The sequence below is a fragment of the Echiichthys vipera genome (assembly GCF_963691815.1).
Source record: "Echiichthys vipera genome assembly, chromosome: 9".
Lineage (NCBI taxonomy): Eukaryota > Metazoa > Chordata > Actinopteri > Perciformes > Trachinidae > Echiichthys > Echiichthys vipera.
Window position 1 is genome coordinate 6720933 of NC_139834.1, and position 15112 is coordinate 6736044.

Genomic DNA, 15112 nt, shown 5'->3' on the forward strand with positions numbered 1-15112 from the left:
GATTATAATTTTAAACTATAAATATAGGCGGATTGATACATTTAAACTGAGGTTTTGTTCCTCATCCATACATTTTAAAAGCCCCATTTGTTTCTTTATAATCAAATAAACCATGTCCATGTGCTGAAAGTCAGTCCACATATATCCAACATGGAAACGAAACAAAAAAACCACAGCCATACACTATTGATTTTAAAAATGTATGTGACAGTCAGAGAGGTTTTTCTTACTCTAACACACATGCTTTCCTGTCTTGACCTTTGCCTCTTTGTTTTTTCACGTTCTGTAGCTCCCTGCCTTGGACTGATGCCAGTACATTGATTTCGAGTGGCCCGGAGAAAGGCAAATGATTAAAAGCCAAGTAGCGCTGACGGTCCTCGTCGGCTTCTATAAAACAGCAAGACGCTGATGGGAACAGCCATTTACTCGCTTGCACTGAATTTGAACCCCCGCTCATCTTAAATTGGACTTCCTTCTCCTGTCATTTCTTTGCGTTCCAACCTCAAACCAAAGACATTCACTATTTCATGAGCCTGGCTGTGTGCTACTGGAGAAGCACCGGCCATTAATATTGCAGCACCTGTTGGGAGTGGTTCTTTCAAAATTGTATTCCTCGGGCCTACGCCACAGCGCATTAAAATATATATTGTGTTTTCATAGAATAAATAAAATCCTCCACACTACATTAGATTACTCTCTCTTTCCAGGAGGTCAGCATCCAAAGCCACTGAGCAAACTGTAGGTAAGAGTCAGGAAGCATTTTACCCACTTCCAGCGTTATATTCCCTGGGGCAAGTCAATAGTTTCCATCTCCACAAATAACCAGAGATAAAAGTTTTATTAGTAAGCTGCTCTGGTAAAAGGTTCTGGCATCTGCTCTTCAGTATTAAAACACTGTAGAGACTGTAATCATGTGTCTTGTGTGTCACATGAACCAGCAGTGGTTTCACATCGTCCTCAAGCTTATTCACTCACATCCCTTATTGATGATTTGTTACTGCTAGGTTGTTGTTTTTTTAAAGGTTTTGTCTCTGCCAATGAAAACACACGAGCTCAGGCGCGAAAAGTCATTCAGCCCGCAGGTTCAGTTGTGACACTATCAGGAATGAATACAAATCAGCGTTTTTTGGCACAAAGTCATACCTCCTCAGAGAGGTGATGTGCCCATCAGACAGGCCTCCATCTTCCTCGTTAATGATGAACAGTTTGTCCTTCAGCTCTCCCGGTTGCACTGGAAAACTTTTGAGGAAAATGTCTACAAGAACAATAGATTAAAAAATAAAAAGTCAACACACTCAATGGTACATGAAAGCTTTCCTCTTGACAGATCTCTCTTCTTCCTCGGTCGTCTTATCCTGCGATGAAATGACTCAAAAAGTATTCTGAAGACAAAGGGTCCTTTGCTTAATTACTTTCCCCAAAACGCCTAAGGGAAATGCACAAATTTGCATTCTATCAAGTCAAAGCTGATGTGATTTTTTTTGGTTTTACAGAAAATGCCTCTGCATAATGCAGGAGTTGTGAGAAGCATTCATTAGGAGCCAGCTTCAGGAATTTTGGACATGTATGTAAAATACTGAGGCACTGATTTAGAAGTCACGTCCACTTTTCTTTTTTTGCCAACTAACTTGGACCTGGAGCTTTGCATTTCTAACAGAGCAAACTTTTGCACTTTAAGTTGCTGCACTCGAAGTACTGAAACAGAGCTGTCACAGAACGTCCCCCAACTCTGAAAATACTGTGTAAGACATGTAAAAGGAATACTTATGAGGAAAAAGTTTTCTTTTCGGGAGTTGATGAGAAGATTTTTAATTTGCGCATTTGAAAAACCCTCAATGGGAATGATGTAATTTTGAGAAAGTCCTGAAATACTTGGGTTTGGCTGAGGTGGAAAAGTTTGTGAATCAATAAAAGCAACCTGCGACAAAGTGCAATGGAAACAGAATAAATGGCGAGACAAAAGTCATATTTCCATCAAGTTTTCGACATTGTTTCTACTGTTAGAAGCACTCGTTGAATCACGTCACCTTCTTGCACCCTCTTCTTCTGCAATGGTATAATGATTTTCTCACTAGAGAATTTGCACCACCTACTGATTATCTCAATGAACCAACTCGAAATAATAAATAATGGTAGTGGAAGGAAACAGGCATTATTTTGCATTTTCTTTTGGAGCTTTTCTCAAATATCGATACATTTGTATAGAAACACAGCTACATTCTGTGTTATATGAAGCCACAGCCAGTTAGAAAGATAGCTTTGCTCTATGCAAAGGTAACAAAATCTGCCTACCAGCGCCTCTAAATTTCACTAAATAATATGTCATACATGATTTGTTTAATCCGTTCAAAAATCAAGGGCAAAAACAACATTTTCTGGCCCGTCCTAGAAAACATTTTAGCACGTAATTTCACACAGAACTGACAATATATAATGCTTTAATCACTGATCTTTTGAGGTGCTTATAGTCTTATTTTTTAACCTTTGGACAGAGCCGGGCTAGCTGTTTTCCCGTTTCCACTCTTTATGTTAAGCTAACAGGCTGCTAGCTGCAGCTTCACACTGAACAGACAGACATGAGAGTGCTATCAATCTTCTCCTCTAACTCTCAGCCAGACAGCAGATATTTCCCAAAATATTAAACTATTCCTTGAACTGTCAATAAAGAAAAATGACTTCCAACACTTCCAGTCATGTCACTGAATCCAAATCATCAAACTGATTGATAATCCACTCATGACAAAGTAAATAAAATAATCATGTTGAATGTTAAGCATTTTGGAGGTACAAAGCTGTAATCATCACGTCTCTAAATCCTTGACATTAAAGACCAGAGACAGAAAATTCCCTCACCAGGACCAACAGAGGCTTTCGTGTCACATTTTCCAATGAGGAAGCCGACATCAAATATCAACATCAATGTTGAGCACCACCAGTGTCCTCAAGAGTGAGGATTAGGCACCTGGCCTAAAAAAACACAGTGCAAATCAAGCCCTTTGTTGATTGGCACTCAGACAAACTGGGCATTGCCCTGGCAAATTAGAGTATGGAGATGGAGAGTGTATACCGCTGGGCGCAGGAAGCCACAGGTGTACTTTTAATTAGGAGTGCGACATTTCCAGTCATTAAATAGGCAGCATGCACAGGGGCTCTCAAGGTAAATAACCACATTAGTCGGCTACACATTCTTAACAGAAATGCACTGTGATCTTACAAAACCACTGTTAGTTTCACCAAGTGGTGGAAATATTCACTCAAACTCAAACTTCTGTACTTTGGACTTGATTATCAACATTTTATTCTACTTTATATTTGTAGTCCACAACATTTGTTACTTTATGTATGTAACTGAAGTTGGGTAATGAAACGTACTTATCTTAGCACAAACCGCAATCTTTGCCTGAACCTAACTAAGTAGTTCTGTTGCCTAAACCAAACTAAACTGTGACTGTTCCAAATGTTAGCCACGTATTTAGTGCAACCGTTAAGTTGAGGTATGAGGGCATGTTGATCTGCTGCCACCGGTATTGTCGCTAATTTAGGAAACACATGTGGGTCGTATTAAAGGGTAGGAACAAACAATCTGTGTGGTTGTATGGGTTGTATTGTTGTATTTTTTTTACATTGTTGTATTTATTAAAGGATCTTCTTCCTCGGCTGATCTCATCAAAGCGGACCAGTGGCTCTGACATATTGCAGAAGATATTTCATCAGACTTCATTAAAAGTTAAACTGATTTTAACGTTGCGATGGCATGCAGAGTCACGGTCATAAGGTATACCACCACATACACATTCACACACAAACTTTGTATATCTGTCTGTCATCTGCTCTGTAGGTATTTTTCTAAAGATCGCAATAAGACAAATCGATAAGAGCTACAGTCTTGCTGTCAAAAGTCTTTTGGATTCCTGTAGAGCACTTGAAATACTATAGAGTGTATCCTATAGATACACAACGCAGCGGATGTTCTCGCTTGCCCACAAGGATAAAGTTGATTACCGGAGGATGCCGGATAATGTTGTTAAAGTCGTTGTGGACACAGTATGAGTTCCAACTTTATGCCTGACACTAATTAACAGTTCTGAGCTTGTTTGTTTGTTTGTTATAATTATTGATCAGCGTCTTGTGTTATCATCTGATCGAGGTGTAATCTGACTGTCTGCTGAGCTGTTGCTATCTTTGTAAGAAAAACAATGCAGAGATTTCGCATGCATACGGGCTCCCAGTGTAATGGGATCAGATGAATGAATAGTGTGGCAAAGAAGAAGATATGAGCTGAATACACAGCACGAATTTAGACAGGTTTGGGGTGATAAACATGCAAACAAGCGCAGGGAGGACGTGAGTGTGTGTGAGTGTGTGGGGGGATGCCAAGAGTTAGAGAGAGAAAAGAGGAAGTAACAGAGTTTATTTTTTTCATATATGAGATGTGAATCCTGGGGGGGTTCTTGTGTTTTTGTATTGAAAATGGGCAGTTATCACCTTTGGTCTCATTCTCTTTTTATTATTTTAAAAAGCATATTTTCTTGTGGATTGTTTATTGTATAGTAGTAGCTCAGTAGCTTCAATACAAATGCAGTGATGTAATGCAACAGGTACTACTTGAGTATTAGCATTTTAAATACTTTTACTGCACTACAATTCAAAGAGAATCATTTCACTTTTTATTTGTTTAGTTACTAGTAAGTAAGACTTTAGATAGAAAACATATGAGTAAATAAAAATTTGAAAAAAGTCGAAAATTTTCGAGAAAAAAAACTTGGATGTTCTCTTTGACTCTAAAAATTGCCCTGAGGTGTGAATGGTTGTCTGTCTCTGTTCGTCTCTATGTGCCCTGTGATAGACTGGCGTCCTGTCCAGGTAGTACCCCGCCTCACGCCCGATGTCAGCTGGGATCGGCTCCAGCCCCCTGCAACCCCGACCCCAGGATAAGCGGTTGAAGATGAATGAATGAATGTTCTCTATGATTAAAGTCACAAATTTACCTGAAAACCCAGAAAATGTGTGTGTTTGTCATGAACCACAGTGATTCACTTTGCGAAATTGGATCAACCTTATCCCACCACTGTTTATATTAAGCCTGCAGTGTATGCTCTGCTGTATTGTGTCCTGCTGTACAACATATCCCATTTGAACTGCCTGTAGATGTAAACAGTGATATCCATCCATCTGTTCATAGCGTTCCTGGTAGTATCTGACACTGGTACCTTATAAGGCTTAAATAAAATACTTTTTGTGCGCCCACTTCCAGGCAATATGGTGTAGCAACTCTATTAACTACCAGCTTTTTCTCAGACTACTACCCCCCTCCCCCCTTCTTTTTTTTATACCTACAATGGCCCTAATACGCTGTTCTATATAATACCATAACACTCAAAGCTTTTTCTGGAAAATATCTGAAAACTTTTGATAGTTTGACTAGTTTGAGTATCAGACAGATTTGTCACCCAGTTTCACCCAGTTTACACCTTCAGTCTGAAGCTGCCTGCACTCTAAAGGCTCATTTATGCTTCTATTTTGTGTGTAAATAGAGATGTGTGTTATCAAAGTTCTAAGCGTCACTGCCGTCATGCTTTCATGCGTCCTTTACGTTGGAGGGGACGTTGAGCAAAACATGCTCTAGAGGGCGTTGTTCACATTAAAAAGTTACTCCAATAAAGTTTTAAAAAAAAGTTTTCGACAACAACAAACATGGCGATGACGGAGGAGATAAAGATCCTGCGTATGTTGAGAAGGAGGCAAAATGGTGGGCAGCGTTGTAGAGGGCGGTGGTCTGTGAGACACTAAAGACATCCCAGTAAGCATCCATAAGCTTGAAGGGTACGGACAGAGATACGGACGAAATGTACGCAGACTACAGACAAAAGGCAAAAGAGCAGAAAGGAGCCTTAACTGATTCCTGCGTGGGAGGGGGATCAGGTTTTCCTAAACCAATCACAAGATACTTCTGCTCCAAGCTGGCTAACCTCCCCTTAAGCGTTATGCTAAATTAAATGAGGAGGAAAATTTACATTTTGCAGCGCTTCTAGACTTTTTAAACCTGACAGCTATATATGTGACAGTGAAACGAGTCATTGCGAGTCACAGTCTTTCAACCCTAGCAGTAGCGACTATAGTCTCTACGGTAGCAAGGGAGTAGATACAGCGGAGCCTATGCCGTGAGCAAAAGTTTAACTAACATGGCTGCGAGTGGTTGAGTGCTGTCTATGTAAACACACAGCTTGACAAAGGCGTTAGTTCTGCCCATGGTGCTCATTGGCCCTATTGTTTTGTCAGTCAAAATTCACTGTATTATTGCTGATTTTTTTTGGTAAAAGATCTGAATACCTCCTCCTCCACCACTGCTGAAATGTCACTTTCTAATGTATATCTGTGTTTAATAGGACCAAAGTAGGAGAGACAGAGAGTTCCTCTTATTCTTCAAGTGTCTAAATGTTTCGAAAGCTCGCCGCAGAAAGATGCATGGCCCTGGGTTGCCTGCAGGCTGTCATTGTTCAGCTCCAGCTCCTGACACAACCAAAGTTTCCAGGTCACGGAGGAGTAAAAAATTCTGAACGCTGGGGTATTCAGTATCAAGACAGGAAAATCGCTGTCATTGTCGCTCAGATCCCCTATCTATATTTCATGAATATGTGAACTCTAATTATGTTACTGGTCTGCCCATTCAAACTGATCCCATTTAGCAGCTCACCACCACCATCGCATCCGTATCGCCTCACAGTGTCTGTGCCTGTTGAGATGAGCAGCGAGAGAGGAAGCTTCTGAGATGTTCTCCCCTGGCTTGGGTCTTGAAATATACAAGCCATGTACACTCAGTTAATCAAAAGTGAAATGCCCTTAATGAGATATAGAATTTGTTCCACTTCACAATAGCTCTGCAGATTGCACGGCAGTTGTGGCGCAGCAGGATTGGTGACACACTGCCCTCTGCAGACACATTGGAGGAATATCCATCTATCTGCTTTACAGCCACTGTGGCAACATTACAGTCTCAACCATTGTTTTAAAAGAACAGATTAGCAGCATTTATAGGCCCGGCCTCAGGGTTCTGGGGTCAGTTTCCTCCTAATTGGACAATTACGATCTCATTTCTAAAAATTAAATAGGACAACACAGTTATCACTGCTCTTACATAGATCCTGGTTACTGTTTCTAAGTGGTGCTCCCCTCTGCCAGGTTTATTTCCCAACACAAATTCTAATTTACTCAAGGAACAAGCTCCTTTTATCTAACTTAATGCAGAAGAATGCCTTTTCATTACAACACAAGCTTATTATTTTGCCGGGAGCATTTAATCTCCATGATAAAACGTTGCAAATGATCTATCGCAGCAGACAATATTCATAACTTCACCTCAACACTCACACATTGTTGAACTACTCACTGAAGTTGTGTGCAATCTTGTGGTTGAGCATAATGTGCTGCGTGTTGCCCGGCTCAGCCGCACCAAACGTCTCCAGATCTTTAATGGCAAATTGCTCATATAAGCGCGATGTGTCGATTTCAATCCTCTCGGTGCTTTCTTGTATCCAAAATGATTTTGCAATCTGCCAAGAAACAAATTAATTCAAGACTGAGACAACTCCATTATATGAGGAAATCAATGATAACATTACAAAAGAGCTAGCAATAACAGACAGACAAAACAAAGAATAATTCCCAACAATGATGCAATATGAGAAATAATGAAGTGAAACCAAGCTGGAACTGACCTTTCAGTGTTTGCCGCTATACTCAAACACTGCATTTAAATATGAATAATTCACACTAATGAGACGTTTTTAAGCTTTATACAAAACATGGTTATTGAGCGTCTTCTGACGAATGAAGTTTTGACTGACAAGAAACAGTGTTACCTTGTCTGAGGGAACTAGGTCCCAGTGGAAAGCCTTAGTGCGCGGTTTTCTTCGATTCATCGTGAATTTGAAGGGTAAAGGTGGAGGCGGTGGGACCCTCAGCGGTGAAGGCCTTTTTACATCTCTCGGGCCTGATTCATGGTTAAGAGACTCTGGGACTGTGGAAGAGGGTGTGAGGGCAGTAAAGGAGGGTGAGGGTTTAGGAGAGGTGGGAGAGGATAGAGCAAAGACGCCGGGGGAGGTTGGCGATGGGACGGGAGGCAAATTATCAGGGCTTATAACAGCAGAGTTTTTAGTGCTGCGAGGTTGAGGAACAGGGTGTGAATAATTGGCTGAGGGACTACTTTGACTCGTGTCCCCGGATGATAAATGATCTCCACCCCCAGAAGTTGAATCTTCATTTTTATAATCAACTGGAGGATAAGTTATATTTCCACCACTCGACTCAGGGTCTGTGTCGGTGTCTTCTGCATCCTCGGCTATGCTGAGATGTTGTCGGCCCTTTGTTTCCGAAAACAGGTGTTCGCCCATGGACTTCCTCTTCCAGTCTGAACACAGTTTGTGAATGGCCTGGACCCAAGCATCCCGCTCCCTCTGGACAGCTCCAGGGGCAGTTGTTTGATCTGGTGCAGGCACCCGGAACCTGCAATAAATCCACAAAACTTAACTTCCCTCATTAGCTGAGAGAAGTCTCGATATAACACAAAAGGGGTTTATTCATGACTAGGGATGGGAATCAAGAGCCGGTTCCAGAGCTTATCGAGTCTTTTTATCAATGTTTTCTCTGACAGTTCACTGAAAAACAATGACATCAAACTCTACGCTGCAGGAAACAAGGAGTCATGGCTTTGACTTTTGACAGGCATCAATCATGGAATCGATAAAGAATCGTTAGTTGGTAATCTTATCAATTCCCATCCCTATTCATGACATTATCACTTGAATGAGGCCACATCATAAGTGCTCTATATAGCCTGTACATGAATGTGTTGCAGAAAAGACTGAAATTATACACTATTACAAAGCTGTGAATTAATTAGGAGAGAAACAGCTGGTGTAATGGGACAGAATTCATCAACTATTGTTAATATTTCCATAATAATCCTCACTCACTGGTACTCATTTTTGTGGGTGATCAGTGTGAATTTGTCGGAGCTGTGAGGCTTTTGTACGCTGGTGTCACCGTCGGACAGGTGAATCACGATAGGCACGGGCACCGAGGGTGTCACCTCACCGTCAGCTGGGCTCCCTCGCCTGACGGAGACCAGTGTTAGCTGACCTGGGTGCAGCTGGACCGCATATCTGAAACAAAATGGAGAAGGAAATGTAAACCACAACAACAGGAGCTGTGTCTCAGTGCCACACTACACACCAACTGTACTGATTGTTATATACTGTTTTTGAAGTTAGTTTACTTGACAATCATGTTTTTACTGTTCTACACACTGCAACAGCCCACTGATACTGGCTGATACTGATACTGATTGATATTTGGCATTTAAAACATCCAAACTTGTGGAATGATTATGTAAAGTTGACACAGTTTTTTAAGTTTCCTCAAACATTGTTTGGCATTTCTGTATATTATGAAATATGAGTTGCGTATATTGAGCATATTTCCAAATGTGTCAAACTGTACCTTTAATGGTTTACAGCTCATTCACAGCTGCAAAAAGCACACTCAAAACTCAAGCACTTTTTTAAGTATACATGCTCACTTTACGTAGTTTCAAAGTCCTCCTCCATGCAAAGAAAATTGTTTTGCTTATTGCAACTTTTTTTTGTGTGTTTTAGCGTCTCTGTGCAGAATGATGAATGTGCAGAGTTTGACTCTAGAAGACTGTTTTCCATACACATCTGCTGAAGGGGGAAAGTTTCTCTCTGGTCACCTTAAATATCAAGATGTGTTCATAACAAGCCCCCACCACAGTGACTTCCAATTAACCTCCAATAAGGAAGTGCCAAAAACTGCGGTTCTCTGAATGTCCACTAGGAGCAGTTTTCATAACAGGGCAGTCTCTCATTGACCCCCATGTTAAAAAGGATGTTTTTCACAGCATAATTAAACCTGTTTAAGGCCTGGGACAAAAAAACATTCTAGTCTGTATGTTTAGGTCATATCTCCATGACAACACTGAGGGGAGTGAATTTTTTGGTACCAGGTCATTTTTATTGTATTGGAGGTTAAAGCTTAGGAATAATTACAGCTAACCGCTGGCCCTCACTTCTCCTTGGAGGTAAACGTCAGCCAGATGGACGTATCTCCCACCCCCCAATGTCACATCAATGCCCTTTTTTGGTAAGAAGAAATGTGGCGGAGGAAAGTCTGACAGGATGATTGGGTCAAGTTGAGAGAAAGGACCTTGACGAGTATGCTACATCCATTTTTTATACAGTGTATGGTTCATACAAGCAATATTTTCACAGCCAGTTTTAAGTTGTGGTCCAGTATTAGCTTACACATGGACCCTCCAGTGTAGGAACACTGAAAATGGTCTTTTTCAGTGAAGCAGGATACATCTTGTGTAGATTATGGATTTTCAATGAGTAGGAAGTAGTAGATGTAATTTTAAGTATTTTTAACTAGTTAGTTGAACGTATTTTATGTAGGAATATTATGTCAGACACAAATTATTATAAATATTATAACTCAAAGCAGAGTTTTATGTCTTGCCATATCGCAAGGGATTGTCAGTATTGTCACTTGTACAGTATGAGCACAAAACAAACTCAAAATATTCTTAGAATTCCCAGTCCTGGTTAAAAATATGTATTTATAACTAAGGATGTGGGTGTAAACATGTGGCAGCAAATAATTGCTGCATATTTGTTGTGTATCTGGCAGCTTTACAGTAATAAGGACACATCCGTACTTCACCCATCTGAATGATGCCAACCCGCCTCTGTGCAGTAACAAGACGCCTTCCCGAAGACTCTGGGATGCTTCAGGCTGCTGACGTGTTTCTGCATCGCCCTCTTCAGGAACACTATATACGTTCCCATAAATGATCTGATTCACAAGCTGCATCATCTGAGAATCACCAGCAGGAAAAAAAGTCCCAATCAAAACATTTATAACAGCTGTCCACAAAGAAGAATGACATGTTTCCTCCTCAAATAATTTTAAAGTTAAAGTTTTTCTAGTTCTTTATACCGACTCTTAGTGTAAATTCACCTTGTGTTTGTCCTCCAGTGAAGTGGCCTCCAATTCATAATCATGATGTCCTTTAAAGGAAATGGAGAACCTGGAACCCATTCCATCATCACAACTCTTGACTGTGGAGAAGGGAAGTTGTCGCTTGATGATTCCTTTCTCGATGCTGCAAAGCATTTTTGTCTTGAAATCAATCTGATTGGTCAAATGAGAGGGTTTCAAATTAGTGTATTAGTACATGTCTGCTGTAACACAGAGAAAATTATCATATTTGATCTTCAGGGGCAAGTTTCAAGCATATTTTAGACTGGTCTTCAGTGTTAGACTAGTCTTTTTTCAATACGTTTGCTGCTAGATTAGTCTAGACATTTTAGACTATTTAAAGGTTGAATATGAGTAGAACACCGCCATCTAGTGTCTCAAGATTGTAGTTGCACCAACAAAAAACAATTCCAGCAGTCAGGTTGCCATGTTCTCCAGACCCGGTCCAGTAGCCTACAGGAGACAGGAGTCTGTTTGGGCCTGTTGAACCTGTCCCCTCCGTCAAATCGCACCAGAAAACAAGTATTAGAGGAGTTTGACTGTCCTAGTTTTATTGCCATTGAACTCCTTTATCTCGGTCCATCGAGTGAATGCTTGGCATTCTACATATTCAACCTTTAAGCCTAAAAGTCAGCACCCTTGCCCCCAGACTAACTGTGGACTAAGAGCTGTGTTATTCAGATGAATTTAGATATCTGTCTAAAGTCTGACTAGCAGTTAAATGTAAGCCAAAGTCAAAGTCTGTCTTTGTGAAACCAATTTGTTTGCAAGTGGGCTGGTCCAAATACCTCAAAAACTATTGTATGGTCATGAAATTTTGTACAAACATTTGTGGTCCCCAGATCATCCTACTGACTTCCTGCACCTCTCACGATGAATTACAAACACTTTGCGGATCAATTCATTTTTCATATACCATATCACCTTATCAGGTTAATTTTAATTTGTAAAATACTTAAATTTCTGACCAAATACCTGCAAAACTAATTTCATTCCAATCAGTCTCAGATGTATTTTGTGCTAATTAGAAAATTTCTTGGTGGAATATTAGTACAACGTTTCCACCTTGAACAGGCTGTGAAGGTTACACCTGCTAAACATTATGTTAGCATTTCATTTGCGAGCAAGTTAGCATGCGCAGCTTCAACATGCAGCTGAAGTATGCCTGTAAATGTTCTCATTTGTCCAGGTCATCGTTATCCCCAAAGCTATTTCAGTCAAAAGCAACTGGACTTGGTTATTTGTCTAGGAAGACGTTTCACCTCTCATCCAAGAGGCTTAATCAGTTCATGTACGCATCTGACCAGGCTTGGACTGGTCAGCTGAAGGACAACTTCGCAGAGCGGCTAGCGTGGCTGTAGGATCTTGTTTTGTTGATTTAAACTCACCTGAAGAACCCGCTTCTGCCACCTGTAGCGGCCGTGCTTGTGAACACTGAAGTTGTACTGTGAGGGTTGTTCTTCCTGCAACAGCCAAAAAACCCAAACGTCACACATGAATACCTAATGGGAAAATCCCTTTCAGTAAATAGCAGAATAAAAAGGTTATTGTAAGGAAAGTGTCTTTTGTTCTGTAAGTGTTTCCTTCTATGGCAAAGAACAAACATTGCCGCATTCCATCTCTGGGATAATCAAACTGGCCTCAGACAGATTTGTTTTTAAACCAATCCAGCAGGCTGAGCGGCTCATTAACATAACTTTACAAAACAGGTTTACAAGTAGGTCATTCACAAAGCAAATAATATCTTGAAACTGATTACATGTCAAAGTGGGAGTGAGTTAGATGAGAAGATTGATACCACTTGTGTGTGGCGATGGGGCCGGGTTAGCATTAAGACAGGAAGCTCTCTCTCCGGAGTAATGCCTACTTACACCTCTAAAGCTCTCTGAATAACATGTTGCATTTTGTTCGTTTAACCCCTACATATGATCACCTTTTAAACTGATATGACAAACCTTTTTAGCAAACAGTGGCCTGTTAAGACATCCGGCAGATACAGAGCAACATCAGCCGTTGTTTAGAGTCGTGTTTCTGTTCACTTGATGAATGGAACTCCAATATTCACTCACTTTTCAACTCTTATTCTTCACCAACTCCTGAGGGGAGTTAAGGGGAAATTCCGGCGTAAATTCCTCCCAGGGTCTTTTTCGGCCAATCCAATTGTCTTTCCAATAAGCAAAGACAATTTTTTTCCTGTAAAAACTGTTAACGTAGAAATCCGGTAGAGTCGCTAACAACCAATTGTGGCTAACAGTGATCAGCTCAGGACAGCACGGTGAACAAATTAAAACGTCTTGTTTAACCACTAATACTGCTCAAAATAACAACAAACCTCTGCAGTAGCACGAGAAGAGTCCCTACACATTAACAAAAGCAAGAATGGACCAATTGACTTTGGTAATTAAGTTGAATAGACTTTACTATGAGAGGAGCTGGTACAGGGGCCAGTTGGTAAGTCTTTAAAACACTCTTTTAATAAACTCTGGGTTCACTAACTACATTGTTGTTGCTTTGTTTAATGTGTAGGGACTCTTCTCATGCTACTGCAGAGGTTTGGTGTTATTTTGAGCAGTATTAGTGGTTAAAAAAGACATTTTAATTTGTTTACCGTGCTGCCCTGAGCTAATCACTGTTCATCACTCACAGCATTACATTACATTAATTACTGTTAGCGACTGTTAGCGACTCTACCCGATTACTCCGTTAATAGTTGTTACAGGAAAAAAAAATGTCTCATTGATTTATTCATTTTTACTACTCTCATAATATCTTTTTCTACAACTGTTTACAGTGAAAGAACTCCATAGAACCACGTCAACATGAGAACTTAGGGATCACAAAATATTAGGGTTTGGTTTAAAACGCTGTTACCTCTTCAGGCAGGCTCTTCTGTTTGAGCAGCTGCTTCTCACCCTTCCTTGCCTGGCTCAGAGCATCCTCGATGGACAACTCTCCACTCTTCACCTTGTTCATGATGCTCAGCTGCATCTCATTGCTCAACTGCAAACACAACCACACGGTGAATAAAGATACACTTTATAAATGCGTTGGGTCAGTTCTATTTATTTTCATGTTTAAGAGGCTATCTTGATTGTGAACTAAACATGTGTTCTGGTTAATATTTCCCAAATATGCATGACAGGGTGACAGAATCTAACCCTCTTAATCAGTCTCAGCTCACTGGAATTGTAAAGAGGAACCAAACATACTGTCTTCCTGAAATCAGTCATTGTCTGTCGCATTTCTGAGTAAATATGTGTTTCATTATGGGAAACTAACAGCAGGGAAGTCAGGCTGAATTGAGGAAGTAAGAAAAGCTTGAAAGACTCCCATAAACCAAAGCGTTGTCTCCTATTTGCTGCACGGACGTGACATTAATGAAAGTGAGAGAGGGCTGATGTGCAGAATCATTGATTTTACACTTTCATGGTAAATTAGAACTTGACACTTGCTGTTAAAAGAACATATTGCTTGCTGCTTGATTCCTTGTCTACATATATAAACTGAAATCTTACCTGTGGCAAGTCCTCAGTGTATCTGTCCATTCTGGATAGATTGTCTTTCTTCTTTGATCCTAAATTTAGCATCATAGCGTTTTAGGTTTCACAGAAAAATCCATGCAACTGATTCTCTTTTATTGCATTGAAAGATTTTTTTTTCCTTGTCATGCACGACCTTAACAGAAGTCTGCTTCTCTGACCAGGGAAGGGAAAAGTGCCGTGATTTGTGTCACTCTTTCTACTACCGCCCTCTTTCAGCTCAGGTTACACTTCTTGTAGGTAAAAGGCAGGTTGTTCAGCCACACCCACAGGTTTTCTCTGCAAATCAGCAAACATTTCCAGTCAGTTTACACGTCTTCGCTTGTAGAACTATGTGTCTTATCTGCTGCTCGCCCTGTTTAGCCCAGGAGAGAGTGCTAAGAAACATGCAGCTCTTTCCCCAATACCCATAATAATACAATAAAACACAGTAATGTGATTTAAGACTCTCCTGTACTCAAAATGTGTTTTTTAAACTTATATGGAATATAATTTTACTGTTTTTATAGTCTTTAAGG

At 40.4% G+C, this 15112-nt stretch overlaps 1 protein-coding gene across 1 annotated transcript in view; it reads right to left on the reverse strand.

Annotated features, from left to right (window-relative positions):
- LOC310951417 (uncharacterized protein) overlaps positions 1 to 14745 on the reverse strand; it is a 38320-nt gene extending 23575 nt beyond the window's left edge. Inside the window, exons 1-9 of the mRNA XM_083919620.1 lie at positions 14571 to 14745; positions 13927 to 14055; positions 12444 to 12518; positions 11035 to 11208; positions 10733 to 10890; positions 8973 to 9161; positions 7860 to 8502; positions 7388 to 7550; positions 1144 to 1255 (exon numbers count right to left, since the gene is read on the reverse strand). Of these exons, the coding sequence (XP_083775746.1) occupies positions 1144 to 1255; positions 7388 to 7550; positions 7860 to 8502; positions 8973 to 9161; positions 10733 to 10890; positions 11035 to 11208; positions 12444 to 12518; positions 13927 to 14055; positions 14571 to 14645 (1718 nt within the window). The 5' untranslated portion in view covers positions 14646 to 14745. The remainder of the gene's footprint in view (positions 1 to 1143; positions 1256 to 7387; positions 7551 to 7859; positions 8503 to 8972; positions 9162 to 10732; positions 10891 to 11034; positions 11209 to 12443; positions 12519 to 13926; positions 14056 to 14570) is intronic.
- Positions 14746 to 15112: the final 367 nt, after the last annotated feature.